This window comes from Rhagoletis zephyria, unplaced genomic scaffold (genome assembly GCF_001687245.7).
Source record: "Rhagoletis zephyria isolate East Lansing unplaced genomic scaffold, Rhagoletis_zephyria_1.1 Rzeph_scaffold_08294, whole genome shotgun sequence".
Classification (NCBI taxonomy): Eukaryota; Metazoa; Arthropoda; class Insecta; order Diptera; family Tephritidae; genus Rhagoletis; species Rhagoletis zephyria.
The window spans coordinates 11,165-27,822 of NW_016165374.1; the positions used below are offsets into that span (position 1 = coordinate 11,165).

General features: G+C 35.8%; 1 protein-coding gene across 1 annotated transcript; it reads left to right on the top strand.

Moving 5' to 3' along the window:
• The first annotated feature begins 11,239 nt into the window (after positions 1-11,239).
• Positions 11,240-11,683, top strand: LOC108374940 (uncharacterized). Its single transcript, XM_017631000.1, has one exon. It carries the CDS (start codon positions 11,240-11,242, stop codon positions 11,681-11,683), a length of 444 nt encoding a protein of 147 aa, XP_017486489.1.
• Positions 11,684-16,658: the final 4,975 nt, after the last annotated feature.

The following is a 16,658-nucleotide window of genomic DNA, read 5'->3' on the forward strand; positions in this document are numbered from 1 at the left end:
GTTGTAAAGGGTAATTTATTGTCTCGTATGTATGTATGTATTTTTAGCGCGTCTACCATTCAATTCCCTGTGGGAAAAATCTCTAGTTCTGAACTGGTGCGCTTCTAGTACATATAGACCCAGTACTGGTTCGCGATAAATCTCTTTTGCATGCAAGCAACTGGCGAATTATCTCCGCTGCATCTCTTTTTCGATAGTTCCGAACTAGTCCTAAAGTCTACAGTTCCGAACCAGTTCTAAAATCGACAGACGAAAGAAAAAAGTATCATAATTTTTCAATCTTTTTGGTTCCTCCGTGTGTGCGATTTTAAGTTATTTTGGAAAAAATGTGTTTTCAATTTGAAATTAAATTTATTTGAATGATTGTAAGAAATGTACGTTTACATACCTTTAGCTGTAGCTGAGTTTGCAGAGGTGCAAGATATTGAAATGTTAACACAAATTTTTGTTTTGTATTACCAAGCTATGAAAAAGCATCTGCGAAGCACAGAATAGAAGCGTATTTGAACGAAAAAGCCGCCGAACACATATCTATGTAAAGTAAACAAGCCCCCCGCTGCATCCCTTCTTCGATAGTTCCGAACTGGTTCTAAATTCGACAAATAAGATCTAGTTCGTTCTGCATCCCTTTTTCTATAGTTCCGAACTATTTCTAAATTCGTTACTATAGATATAGATTTCTAGTAAAAAAAAAAACTGAAAAAATTAGTTTTTTAAAAGTACCATTTTTCGCCGATTTTTGCCTGGTGGGGATCTAGTTGCTATCGGAATAGTTCGTTTTAGGCGATAAAGACCTAGTACGGAACTAGAAATTTGATTCACTAGACCCCGGTTTCCCTACAGGGATTGCTTTACTCTCTGCTGGCGCCAAGAACGTGTTGGCAGGCTAGTTGTGAAGAATGTGCATACGTACGTATGTATAGTGGCGGGCAAAAACGGATGAATGGTGTTTGGTTTTTAATATTTTTGATGTTTTTCAAGCTAGTATTTTGTTTATGTTTTCTTATAAAAAATATGGTTCATGCTTTAACAAAAACTATATAAATCACACTTTCAAAGTTTATACAGAGTTTAGAAAAATTCATTAATTTTTATCTAAATTTCTTGCTTTTTAACCAGAGTATTTAGCAAATTTTGGGTATGCTGTTAACAAGCCTATAAAATTCTAGTAAAATAAGTGCAAGTTTTGAGAAGCTAAAAAATCGCATTGATTTTTAATAATTTTTTTTCTGACGGCTTTTTCGGCTTTTTTTCATATAAAAAGCGAAATTTAGGAAAACTAGAGTTGACTTTGGTTTATTTTTATCGCAAAAGATCTTGCACATATTTTTCCATATAAAATTCATGTTTATATGGTAAAAAGTGCAAAACGCTGTCAACAAAAACAAATATTAAATCAATGTGATTTTTTAACCGCTCAAAACTTTCACTTGTTTTACTAGAATTTTATAAGCTTATTAACTGCATACTCCGAAAATTTCTAAAAAATCTGGTTCAAAAGCTCAAAATTTAGATAAAAATTTGTGGAATTCTGTATAAAGTTTGAAAGTGTGATTTATATAGTTTTAGTTAAAGCATGAACCATATTTTTATAAGAAAATATCAAAAAAATACTAGCTTGAAAAACATCAAAAATATTAAAAACGAAACACCATTCATCCATTTTTGCCCGTCACTGTATGTATGTATGTACATATCAATGCTTCATTTCAAACAAGCGAATGGCATTCATTGTTTTTGAAATACAGGATTATGACTTCGGCAACCCATCAAACATGCCTTCAGCAACAAATGAAATGGCTTTCAGCAACAAGTCAAACGATTTCTGCAACAAACGAACTGCGGCGTCTTGCCTTCGCCAACCGTCCAAATGAGCTCTTTTACTTTCGGCAACCGTCCTAATCATAGTTGCCAACTTGGTGCTTTAAGCACTAGGTTTAGTGCTTTTTGAAAATTAAAACGCCAAAAAAAATTATTTAGTGCTTAGTGCCTTTTTTAGTGCTTTTTTCTGAACTAAAATTACTCCGAGATAGTAAAAACCTGAAATATTTAAAGCTGTGGCAGCACTGAATTTACCAGAATCTACAAATTTAAATGCACTAAAATACAGCCATTATTGACAAAAAGCTGAGGTTGCAAACCCACCTTGTTGAATTCCATTCGCTTTGAAAATGCTAGTACACAGGTAAGTTAAGTATTTATTTTTTTCATTTCTAATTATTTGTACAAATTTTGATTTTTTGTTACCTTCTGAGTAAAACACATCGTTTCTTGGTGCTGAATCCAAATCTGGCCGCACAATTGCTCTAGCACTACAATTCTTAGATATCCTAACACCAAAGTGCCAAAAACACGGTTTTTGGCGATATTTGAGGTTATATAATGAAAACATCAAATTTTTTGCTCATTTCTACTTAGGACATCATTTTCGTTTGTTGCGATTAGATTGTTTTCTCGAGATATATCAGCTTTAATGGGCAGTACTTCGGTACGACATCATAAGCAAAGGTCATCACAGTATGTGTACAGGCTATTCAATCGTTATGAGCGAAAAAGTTTTGTGTATTGATTTATGTATGTAAATATTGCTAAGTTTTTGCTTTTGTTAAATACAAACCGTTATGAAAAAAGCATCCTTTGATTCAAAAAAATGTGGTGCTTTTAGTGTGGTAAAACGCTTTTTTCACAAGTTTTTGGTGCTTTCTGAAAAAGAAGAGTTGGCAACACTGGTCCTAATGCTTTCGGCAGTCGATCAAATACGGCGATTGCTGGTTTCGTGCACGTTCATTCGGAATACTGTTTTGCCGAAGTCAATATCAGTATGAGCTGTTATAAGTATTGCTCACTTGTGGTGGCTGTATTTGCAAGCACTGTACGCAGTGTTCCCATCTTTTGATTTTCAAAAAGTACTGCACATTAAAACTGGTATATCTCGAGAAAGAAAAATCGAATCGCATCAAACGAAAATGATGCCCTAATTATAAATGAGCAAATAATTTGATGTTTTCATTATATAACCTCAAATATCGCTAAAAACCGTGTTTATGGCACTTTGAGGTTAGGATATCTCAAAANCAATAAAAACATATAAATACATATATTTAACACATACATATGTATGTACATATATGTGCATCGCTCATTTACTATAAAAGTATCATAATCCCAAAAAAGCAAAAATCGGGTTAAGTAAAAAGTAAAAAAAGTAAAATGTAGAAAAAAAATTCACCGAAAAATGTTCATCCGCGCATAGTAAACTCACGGAAATAAATGATAAAGCTGAATATGTACTAATTTTTCCCTTGGGAGTATATCGTCGTTTAAAGTGCAAAACCGCGTATCAGCAGAATGCAAAGCCGCGTATGTGAAGTTGTAGAAATTATTTTTTAGAGCGTAAAAACACTCATATTTCAAAATGGTTCTCTTTTTTATAAAACAATCGCACTTCAGGCTAGTATATTTCAGGAAGAATGGATAAGGATTGAGCCAAGAGCTCGTGTGTGCAAATCCAATTTTCGGCAGCCGATGTCAGTTACGCGGTTTTGCAGAATGACGATACGCAGTTTTGTACTTTAAACGACGATATGTAAATTCAAATCTTTAAAACTGGTTTTCTCGAGTTTTTAGTTTTTTGAGTTATGAAAATATTGAAGTAAAACTCAAATAAAAAATTTCAAAATTCATTTGGAATCACCCACGTCATATATTGAAGATTTACATAAAAAAATTTAAATTCATAAAAAATGTCTTTTAATCACATACATATTCCCTTTAACAACAACCCTTTAATTCTTTGAAAAAAAATTAACTTTTTTTCATTAAAAAGTCGTTGTATTTCTTCTTCATCGAAATGTTTCCTTATGAAAAGAATCAAAATATCTTTGAATAGCATATTCTCTATTTTTTAAATGACTTATAACCAGGGAACGGATTTTTAGGACCTAAAAACCTATAAAAAAGGCAAAATAAAATAAGGACATAGGCTGGAAAAGGCAAAATAAAATAGCGAAAAAGGCAGGAAAAGGCACTAGGTGTTGCAAAAAAGGCAAAACAAAATAGCGGAAAAGGCAGGAAAAGGCACTAGGTATTGCAAAAAAAGCAAAATATGGCACTAAAAAAGACAGAAAATACAAAGAACAATCAAAAATACATTTATTTTAGAAATGTTTGTATTATAAGTAAAAAGAGAAAAACTATGAACTAGTTTCATTAAATGAAAAATTTGTACTTTGAATCTTTGACTATTTTATCCTTTCGAGTTTCTAACTAATAAAACTTTAATCTGTATAGCTGTAGTAACATTGACCACAAGATGCACTTTGAAGTTTTCTGGCAGCATTTTCATTCGATTTTCGCGAAGAAAAGCCTTGAATGTACTAAATGTGCGCTCGACGTAAGTTGATACAATGGAGCCCAATTTAAATATGGATCGTTTGAAACGTTCATATTATCAGGAATAAGGGCGTTTTCCTCGCCCTTTACGCTTAAGGCTTCTATAAGCCGCATGGGCATGTGTATGTCTTTTAATCTTTAAAAAAAAACAAATTGTAATTGCAATAATCGCTTTTTTAAAGGTAGAAAAAGCAAGAAAAGACAAATATATTAAAAAAGGTAAAAAAAGGCAAATATCTTAAAAAAGGCAACATCAAATGTGTATATATGGAATCAGGGAAAGCTAAATCGTGGACATTCTTAATCGAATATACTCTATCTCTTTAGCAGAAAAAAAGGCAGTTTCCAAAAAATCCGTTTCCTGCTTATAACACAAAAGGCATTGCAAATGTCACCAAAAGCATTTTCAAGCATGAAATATTTCTCGCAAGGCATTTTTGCATACAAGAAACAAAGCGCAACAGCCAAACACGATGTTGATTCGTTGCTCTCTATCCAACGACTAAACGATAGAGCGTAAGAATACGTGTGAGTTGATCTTCCACAATTGTGGTACGGTGGTCGGACTTAAAAAAATTTGTGTGGTAGAATCTGGAAAAAAATGTGGTAGATTAAAAAAACATGTGGCAGATCTCAGGTTTTGGATCAAACTGTGTACAAAAATTAAAAAATTCTGCAAGGTTTCACCTAAATTGCAAACATTTTAATTAGAATCTAACAAAAATTAATTTTAGTATAATAAAGTGCAAGATTGAAGTTGCTAAAAATTGCGTTGAGTTTGGTTTTGGAGTTTTCCTTGACAGTGTAAAGCAGTTCCTTCCATATCAAGATATTTTTCGAACACATTTTGAAAGATTTCTGCAATCTTGCGGAGTGCTGCCAGCTTTTCTTTATATCATATCACGATGTAGAGAATAAATGTGGCACGTTCCAGAAACCGCTACTTGCGATTTGCCGATTTTGACAATTCTCAATTAAAAGTAAACAACGCTTTGTTAGCCAAAAATCGGCGTTTTTTAACATTTTCTCTATTAATTCTTTTTATAAATCNCTTCCTTTTATCGCACGACGATGTAGCGAATAAACGTGGCACGTTCCAGAATCCGCTACTTGCGATTTGCCGATTTTGACAATTCTCAAGTAAAAGTAAACAACGCTTTGTTAGCCAAAAATCGGCGTTTTTTAACATTTTCTCTATTAATTCTTTTTATAAATCATATATTTTGCAATTTAACGCAATAAAACCACGTTTCCTGTTGAAAAATTCAATATTGAGAAAATTTACTATTTTATAGTTTATTTTATCCTCGCATTCTGCCTTTTATTACTGTTTAGTGTTGGACAGTTTTTGCTCTTAGCAAAAATAAAACTACTCAAAAACGCGTATATGTGGTAGATTTCAGACCTTGTGTGGTAGATGCTCAAAAAAGTGGCAGATCTACCAGAATGTGGTAGAAGTCGGATATCACTGTTGTGGTATGAAGCGCCGACCACTGATTTAAATGCACGTGTGCGGCATCAAAGCGTACAACTTTGATATGTAGCATCTAATATGGTAGACAGACGGAGAAAATTAATTAGAATTAATAAGCATAAATGCAAATTAAAATTTTACCCTTTACGGCAGTTATGCGGATAAACCAACCGCAAGGTCGTGGGTTGAGTCCCACGGCCAGTAGACTTTTTTTATTTCTTTTTCATNGAATGTGGTAGAAGTCCGATATCACTGTTGTGGTATGAAGCGCCGACCACTGATTTAAATGCACGTGTGCGGCATCAAAGCGTACAACTTTGATATGTAGCATCTAATATGGTAGACAGACGGAGAAAATTAATTAGAATTAATAAGCATAAATGCAAATTAAAATTTTACCCTTTACGGCAGTTATGCGGATAAACCAACCGCAAGGTCGTGGGTTGAGTCCCACGGCCAGTAGACTTTTTTTATTTCTTTTTCATTCTTTTTTTTATAAGTTCTATATTTTTTTTACGTTGCTTTGAGTTAGTTGTTGTTGACTTTTTAATAAAATTCAACTCTAAAAATTCAAATTAACTAATAGTGAAATAAGAAATGTGATATAAAATAAAGCAAATGAAAACAAAATAAAGTAAAATTAAAAATATAAATAAAATGATATAAAAAATATAAAATAAATAATAAAAATAAAAATTGTTTCGCAATCTCTTCAACCGAAGGTCGAACCTGGCAGCTGCAGGCTTGTAGCCCGCAACTCTCTCCACTCGGCTACCTCGTACACGAAACTCGTCTGGTTCGGTTGCTTACTTGTACAAAAGACAACAACTGGCCGTTTTTACCAGTGTTGTCTTCGAAAACTCCCCGGACCCGAGTTAATTTCCAAAAATTTTGTGCATTTGTTCGGCTGCTTATGCTCATTTCAAAGAGGAAAATGCAATAAGGGCTGGTTATGCAAATAATCGAGCCCGTTTGTCTACCGTATAATACGTGTCTAAAGCTATACAATCCGTGTGCAGACTGCCTTAAAGCGCAGTTAGTCAACGACGCAGCGTAAACGCAAGAATGATAGAATACAAGCGCCGATTGCAGCAGAATTCGTGAGAGTAATTTCTGCTGGAAAAATTTTTGCCAACAACAATTTGCCAACAGGAAAACAGCTGATCAAAAACAGCTGGTTGGCATTTACGCAAATCACAAAATTGAATTTGATGGTTTGGAAGTTAAAAATTACAAAATGCGACTAATTAAACTTGTAAGAAATAAGTAGTTATTTGTTTAATCAATAAACTGTGTCAGTATAACACTTTGTGATAACTTTTCGTACGTTTTAAATTTTACACTTTTGAATGTAAACAAAAATTATATCAGCTGTTCGTCTAACTTGCAAGTTTCTGCAAATTTTCTGTTCGCGTACTATTTTGGATATTTCTCTCTTGTGAGCGAACAGATGACATTTCGCCGGAATTTGGCAGTTGGTTGGTTTCTGTTGGAGATTTTAAACGAACGCACCTATTATTGCGTCATGTGTTGCGCTGACGATTGTCGACGATAACGATGACTACAATGATTACATCGACTTTGGTGAAGCAGTTGGGTGGGAAAAATTTGCTATGGTGTACAAATAAATAGTATTTTGCTGTGCAAAACGCCAAAAGAAAATTTTGACAAGTGAAAAACCACACAAACGCTCGTGCAAAAACTCTAGTTTGTGTGTTGCTGGAATTGTTAAATTTACATCTATTTTATAACTTGCAAGTAACGTACATTCTTTTTAATTTATCAGATTCCATTTTGATTTTCACTCCTTATTACTGCCAACAATATTCTGCCTTATCCTGAGTTTCGCCCGATAATTGTTCATCCGCCATAGTAAATACATGGAAACCAAAAAGGGAAAAGTGAACCGGTTCGGATAAAATGAAACTCATGATAAGGCTGATTACATTTAGAACCTGTAAAATTTTACCTAGCACATGAGCTAGATAAAATTCTGACGTTCGTATTCATCGCAAAACTGTGAAATTGGTAAGTCCGGAAAAAATACTTGCAAAGGAGTCACGGCAACCCCGGATTTTTTTTTGATATTCCTCCTTGCACTGCGGCAAATTCCATTTGGAAGAGTAACGGAACTAGTCCAAATGACGCAGTGCCCGTTATTCTTCCAAATGGAATATTCCCGCAATGTAAGGGTATAAAAACCTGATGACAGCCCCACAAGTCGGCCATTAGCGAAATCGTTTTGATAAACTCGGACCGGTCAACTAGCGAAGCAAACAAAAAGTGACACATTTTTCTAAAACAAAACTTTGAACAAAAAAAGAGAAGAATTCAGTAAAATTAATTTAAAAAAATATGAACAATAGTGCTAAAATAAAATAAGCCACTGGGTGGAGGGAATCCATACCATCATCCAGTACCCAAACTGTGCGGAAGGCTCAGCTACAGAGCCCTATCACCAACTACAAGCACCGATCCCGCCAAACGACAACCAGCAGTTTCCGCAGCAGCCGAAATCAAGGTAAGTCTTCTTTAATACAAATAACCATAAGTTGTGTAATGAGCTGCTCTGGGTGCTCCTGGAGGATTTCCTCGCTCCAAAGCACTTTACCTTCGTTGAGAGCACGATTTTCTGCTCCAGCTTCTTATTTGAATGGAGTAACTTGGAGCAAGCAAACACACACGTACATATATTTTAAAATTGACGCCATGGACGAGTCCAGTGTCGAACAGTCAAGGGGGATTTGGTTATTTGTACAATGATTTTAGGGTGCTGTGGGCAAACGCGCGCCTCAAATCCAAAATTTTAACATACACGTGTAGGCAAGGAACTCAACTGCAATTTAAAACTAAAATTCAGTGTTTTTTTTTGCAGCTATTCCATCCCACTCAACAACCGCCTAAGGAGCGGCACCAATAACACCAACAGCAAGCGGGGTAAGCACCCGGGTCACTAGCAACCGCCCAAGCGCCAGCGACCGCGCAAAGAGCGGCAAGTCAGCGACCGCGGAAGCGGCAAACAACAACCGGGGTGAGCACCCGGGTCAAACCAGCAGCAGCACCAACAACAACAACCAGCGAGACCACATCAGCAGCCGCAATATCAACAACTGGCAACGACGGCAAGTAGCCACAGCAACAACAATAACACCCGGCTACCGGCAACAACAACCGCAGAGTAGCGGTTGCAACACCAACGACACCTGCAGCAACAACAACAGCAGGCCCCCACCTAGGCCTGCTGCTACGGTGGGTGAGTCCAAGGTGCAAACGTGCACATTAGGGAGGAGAAAAAAAAAACAAAAACAAAATGAATAAATAAATAAAGAAAAATTATTTAAGAAAGTAAGCTGTAAACTTAGAGAGAAAACAAAGGAAGAAATTTTAAGAATCAGAATTTTTGAAAAAAAACTAAGAACAAATGAAAAACAAAGCTGAAAATTAAATATACACGAAAGAAAAAGCTTAGAGGAAGTTAATAATAGTAAGAGCAAACGATTTTTTTTCTCATTCTTATGTGGTATAAGTATATACATGGGTGATTATATATATATATGTATATACATGTGTATTAGAGGGGCCTTTTTTGGTCAATTTTCAAAAACCGAAAGTTTTCGCACGAAAAAACATGAGGTTGGCAAGGAAAATAAATATAAAATACGTGTTTTCCGGATCCAAAAATTCCGAGTGGTTCCGGGTTGATCATTTTGATTTTTTAATAGGAAATATGTTGAAATTGAAACTATCATTTTAAATTTTCAGCTTTTACGACCATGAAACCCAATTTTTTATTCCTGAACTGTTTTTATTGAAAACTGAATACTTTTACGTTTTTAAAGTGCTCAAAAAGTCTGACATTAATTGAAAAACCATGGTGCACGATAATATTAAAGCTGAGAAAAATATGAAATCATCATTTATATCAATATATCATTTAATATCTAATAATAATAATATTTAATATCATTTTAAATAAAGCATAATGTAGAATTTTTCTAATACTTACTTAAAAAAAAAAGAGATTGGTGTAATTTCGACATTTTTGGTCGAAAAAGCTCAACCCGGAACCTCTAGGAATCACCTGAAGGCTTTTAAACTAATTATGTATTTATTTATATCCCCTCCCTCACATTATTCTGTGCGAAAACTTTTGGATTCATGCATTTCAAATTTTTCATACAACAAAAAGGCCACTCTAATGTGTATACATATATGCATATATAGGTATATACGTGAAATAGAAGTTAGGATTGATTAACTTAGATTAAATAGAAAAAAAACAATAAAATCTTAAATAAAAGTAGATTGCATGAAATTAAAGTGAAATTAAATTAAACTAACTAAAATTAAACTCAATAAAATCCAATTACGTAAAATAAAAATGAAATAAAATCAAGTAAGATTAAATTAAAATAAAATTATATTAAATTAATGGAATTAAATTTTAAAACACATAATCCTCAATAAATATCAATTTCAAATGAATAAAATGGAAAATTATGTATAAATAAAATAACCCAAAAGCGAATCCTTACTAAAAGGTCAGCTGAGACAATTTTAAATAAAATACTAAATTATAATAAAGAAATATCCGCCATAATAATATAATAAAATTATAAAAATAAAAATAAAAAATTCAAAATAAAATCGAGATATTAAACGAAAACAGGACGCTATACAAACAAAAGAGAAGAAAAAAAATAGAAAATTAAAAGGAAATATTTTAAAAACCTAAAGCGAGAAAAATTAATTAAAATTTTAATTATATAAATATAGGGAACTGGCTTACTTACCTGCCTTACTAAAGTTAACTTTGTCGCTAATATAATTGCCTGAATAACATACTTTTTTTGTTTTGTAACGGATTTCTTGTGAATTTTGCATTGTTGTGTGTCCGTCTGATGGGATGTTTGACAGGCATGACCTTTCTCTGCTATGGCGCAGGGAACAGTTGTGAGGCAAGAACCCCGCCCAGACGACATGACTAGCCACAGTGCACCCCATTGTGTCATGCCGCCTGCACTCACTGCTGCTCTCAAAGTATGCGTACCATAACACACGTTGATGCGGCAGCTGCTCCTCGCATCAATCCACCAAATATGACCATCGAGTCCTATTTTATGTCGCTTAAATTTTGGTTCGCCGCAACAGGTGTGACCCATGATTCACGAAAATTTAATCTTGTCATGACGCAAGTGCCTCCAAATAAATTGAAAGAATTGCAAGCAATTATTAATGCAGCACCGTCGCAGATCCGCTACAAATACATCAAGAGCAATTACCCATTTTTCCGAAAGCCAGCAGAGGAGAGCGCAACGCGTCTTATCTGACATGCCCCTCGGAGACTTAAAGCCAAGTCAGTTGTTTAACGAGATGCAGCGCGTCGCAGGTAATGCACTGTGTGATACCGTGTTGATAGATTTGTGGGCTTCACGGTTACCTCCTCATACTCAGGCGGCAGTAATTGCGTCAAAAGGAGCAGCCGTTGATAAAACTACCATCGCCGATGCAATTGTAGACTCAGTGAACCTTCGAGGTATCAACGCAATTATTAATGGATGCTCGAACACATCACCAACAGCCGATTCGACAGACGTTGTAGCTACGCTTAAATCTCTTCAGAAAGAAATTTCCCAACTTTCAAAACGCTTCGACAGACTCGCAAAAAAACGAAATTCGACTAGGATTCGTAGCAAGTCACGTAGCAGAGCAGACATTCAGGACGAAAATTGTTGGTATCACGCGAAATTTGGTGAAAATGCTCGCAAATTCAAAGAGCCATGCACGTATAGTCAACGGCCTTCACCAACTAAGTGACGCCAACCAGCTGAAGCTGCATCACAGACAGCTCAAGGTGTTGTCGCAGCTCCACACCGCCTTTGTATAACTGACTCAACAACAAATTTCAATTTCCTCAGTGATACATGCGCCGACGTCTCAGTTATTCCCAAAAGCACCCGTGCTTCGTAATGTACAATCACAACATTAAAACTTTTTGCTGCAAACGGAACACCAATTCATGTCTACGGCGAGTCCTTCCTTAAAGTCGACCTCGGATTACGCAGAGAGTTCGTATGGAAATTCGTAATCTCCGATGTTAACTCAGGAATAATTGGAGCGGACTTTCTGTCGCATTTCGACCTTCTCGTTGACTTCAAACTCAAACGCTTGATTGACAACATTACGCAGGCACAGTCCGTTGGTAAAATTTCCCAAAGTTCTGAAACGTCAATAAAATCATTTAACTCATCATCACCATATGCGGACCTACTTATAGAATTTCCGAACATCACACATCTTGCTCAACCGGGGACAACTACTAATACTAGGGTTATGCATCATATTGAGACACATGGTCTCCTGGTATTCGCTCGTCCTCGGCGTCTATCACCAGACAAGCTTGCGGCTGCAAAAGCTGAATTTGAGACACTAATAAGACTCGGAATATGTGGACCCTCCAGCAGCAATTGGTCGAGTCCATTACATATGGTCAAAAAGGCTGATGGTGCCTGGCGCCCTTGCGGCGACTACAGAGCGCTCAACTCCATGACAATGCCCGATCGGTACCCAATCCCTTACCTTCGAGATTTTACTAGCAATTTGCAGGGAAAGCCCATATTTTCGAAAATCAATCTCCAAAAGGCATTCCACCGGGTACCAGTTAACCGACGACAGCGATTTCAACTCCTTTTGGCCTATTCGAGTTTATATTCATGACATTCGGTCTTCGAAATGCTGCGCAGACCTTTCAAAGGTTAATTCATGAGGTGGTCAGAGAGTTAGACTTCGTCTTTCCGTACATCGATGACATTTGCGTTGCTTCAACTAACGCTGAAGAGCACATGTCTCATCTGCGCCAGCTTTTCGAGCATTTACAGCAATATAACCTCAAAATCAACGCAGCTAAATCTGAATTCGGTAAAAGTGAGATAACATTCCTTGGACATTTGGTAACTTCGGCCGGGATCAAACCATTACCCAGCCGCGTTGAAGCAATCAAAAACTGCTGTAAACCAACAACAGTCAAAGACCTCAAACGGTTTTTGGCTACAATCAATTTTTACGGGCGCTTTATTCCAAACTCCATTACAATTCAAGCGCCACTTTTGCAAATGTGTCCAGGTAACATCAAGAATGATAAACTGATGCTCAATTGGACTAATGAAACCACTGAAGCATTCGAGCAGTGTAAAAATCAACTCGCCGGCGTAGCGATATTGGCTCATCCGTCCAAGGAAGCAGAAATCTCGTTGTGGGTTGCTGCATCAAATTTTGCAGCAGGCGCGGTGCTCCACCAGGTAAGTGGTAACACTCTAGAGCCGCTTGGTTATTTCTCCAAAAAATTCGATAAAGCCCAAGTACGATATAGTACATAATACCGAGAACTAACTGCGATTTACTTAGAGTCCGGCATTTCAAATTTATGCTAGAGGGCCGTGCAGGTCATATATTTACGGACCATAAGCCACTGGTATACGCGTTTCGACAATCACTGGACAAAGCTTCAAACAGACAAGCACTGCAACTTGATTACATATCGCAAATAATAACCGACATTCGCCATATAGTCGGGAGCAAAAATATAACAGCTGACCTTCTTTCCAGACTCAATTCTGTTGAAACAACACAAATTAACTATGAAGATATAGCTGACGATCAACTTAAATACGAAGAGCTGAAACAACTTTTACACGACAAAAATTCTTCTCTTCAATTAAAAACGGTGTTGATACCAGGAAGTACTAAGCAGCTATATTGTGATATCTCAACCGTTCATTACTAAACGGTTTCGACAAGTGGTACTACGATCAACACATAACCTACGCCACCCTGGTACACGTGCAACAGCGAAACTGATGACAAAGCGATTCGTTTGGCCCGGAATAGAAAAGGAAAGTCGTGCATTCGCAAAATTCTGCATCGAATGCCAAAAGGTCAAGGTACACCGTCACACATTTTCAGAGCTGCGGCCCTATGGGATTCCAAATAAACGTTTTCACCATATGAACATAGATATTGTCGGCCCGTTTCCACCTATCAATGGACACCGCTACTGCTTTACAATTGTGGACAGGTTTACAAGGTGGCCTGAAGCATTCCCAATTGCTGACATGACTGCTCCAACCGTAGCAAAGGCACTCATTGAAAACTGGTTTTCTAGGTTTGGGGTACCAGCTATCATAACTTCCGACCAAGGAAGCAGTTTCAGTCTTCACTTTTTGCAGAGCTTGTTAAAAGTCTTGGAATAACTCACCTATGCACAACCGCGTACCACATATAATCCAACGGACTCGTTGAGCGTTGGCATAGAACGTTAAAAGCAGCAATGTTATGTATTGACACAACCAAGTGGACTGAGTTCTTGCCTACAATCTTGTTAGGCTTACGCACCACATATAAAGAAGATCTTCACGCATCACCAGCTGAGCTCCTATACGGAACCACACTGCTTATTCCATCTGAATTTTTCACTGAAAAACTTGACAGTAGCACTCAATCCGATGTTGCGAAAGGACTTCGCAAAGCTATGTCCAGCATATGACCGTGCAACACGTCATGGCACAACACAAATAAAATTTAAATCCTTCGCCATCGCATCAATCAACGAAATATATTACTACCATAATCCATATATTTGTGCATATTCTTACATTCCTTCCCACCGAAAAACAAAACTAAAGATTTGGTACAACCTAGATAAATATTAGAAGCTTTAATATATTTAGTTATAATTACCAACCCATGGTATTAGTTTCTAATCCTTGGTAACAGTGCCCAAATATTGTCAAAATTCCAAATATTTTTAGTTGTCGAAACTTCTTCATTCTCATTCCTTTGGCTATTTCAGAATTTGGGGAATCTGTAACTTCATAAGCGTTTTTCGATTTTAGTATTTGTAATTCATTTTTAATACTTTCTTCTGCGACTGGTTTGAAAAATTTGTGCTTATAACGAGCTGATATGGAAAATAAATTATTTTCCAGGATTGAATATTGTTATTTATTGTTGCACCCCGTTTTTTTATAAGCATTTGAATCTCAATCTCAATAATCAATGCGGAGCTTTTGCGAATGCGAATGTTGTGCAAGTGCACCGATAAAACGTATATGTATATATGGCAAACAAAATGAAAAATTGTAGCCAATATTTTTGCCTGTGGTCGTGGGAGTATTTGTGTAACAAAACTGGTCAAATGTCATATTTATCAACTTTGATAAAAATGTCTTTAAAAATATTATTTCTTAAGCTATCTAACCGAGCTATCAATGGGTAGTCATACAAGTCCCCACTTCTACTTGACCTTAGACGTACGTCAAAGAGAACAGAGTGTTTTTGCCAATATTTTTTTTTTCTGTGCTTTGAATACCTGCATTAGTTTCTTTCTTATGATTTTTTTTGGACCAATCTTAAAAAAACTACTAGACACAAAAGAAGAAAGTGTACACAAAATTTTCGTGATTTGCTTTTGATGTTACCTATATTCTTCTCAATAATTTCAAATGCGGCTCTTTGGGGAATTTATTTTTACCAAACATTTTAGAAACAGTAATTTTGTTGGCACCCTGAAATTGTGCATATGGAAACTGTGAATACGAAATAATGCATATGAAAGAAACCGAAATAATGCATACGAAACAACCGAAGTAATGCATATATGCACAGTTTCGGCTGAAAACCGAAATAATGCATATGAAAAAAACCGAAATAATGCATATATGCACAGTTTCGGTTGAAAACCGCAATAATGCATATTATAAAAATCGAAATTATGCATATGCACTCTTACGTTTGAAAACCGAAATAATGCATATATGCACAGTTTCGGTTGAAAACCGCAATAATGCATATTATAAAAATCGAAATTATGCATATGCACTCTTACGTTTGAAAACCGAAATAATGCATATATGCACAGTTTCGGTTGAAAACCGCAATAATGCATATTATAAAAATCGAAATTATGCATATGCACTCTTACGTTTGAAAACCGAAATAATGCATATATGCACAGTTTCGGTTGAAAACCGCAATAATGCATATTATAAAAATCGAAATTATGCATATGCACTCTTACGTTTGAAAACCGAAATAATGCATATATGCACAGTTTCGGCTGAACACCGAAATAACGCATATGAAAAAAACCGAAATAATGCATATATGCACAGTTTCGGCTGAACACCGAAATAACGCATATGAAAAAAACCGAAATAATGTATATATGCACACTTTCGTTTGAAAACCGAAATAACGCATATGACAAACACGAAGTAATGCATACATGCACAGTTAAGGTTCAAAATCTAGATAATGCATTCATTAGCGCACACAAGGGGTGGGTTTTAGGGTTCAAACCCCCCCTAAAGCTAATAACCTCAAATACAAACTGTATCTTAAAGCTAAGAATCCAGCTCTCAAGGAAATCATAAGAAATATTTATTATAATGTCTGTTGCTGAAAAAAGCGCTTTGCTTTTGCTGTAAATTTTCATGAGAAAATAAATATACGACCATTTTTTTCTTGAGAGCTGCAAACTGGTTTAAGAAATTTTGGTAGAAGAAAATTTCTTTTCCATTTCTCGTCCGTCGTTTTATATGAATTTTTCGTTTTTCTTGAGAGTTCAGTTAATTTTTCGGTATCCGAAATATTAAAAAAATGTGGCAATCGGAAAAATCACCATCACAATCGAAAACCAGNCCGAAATATTAAAAAAATGTGGCAATCGGAAAAATCACCATCACAATCGAAAACCAGAAACCAGAAATCGAAAAAATGAACATAAAAATGTAAA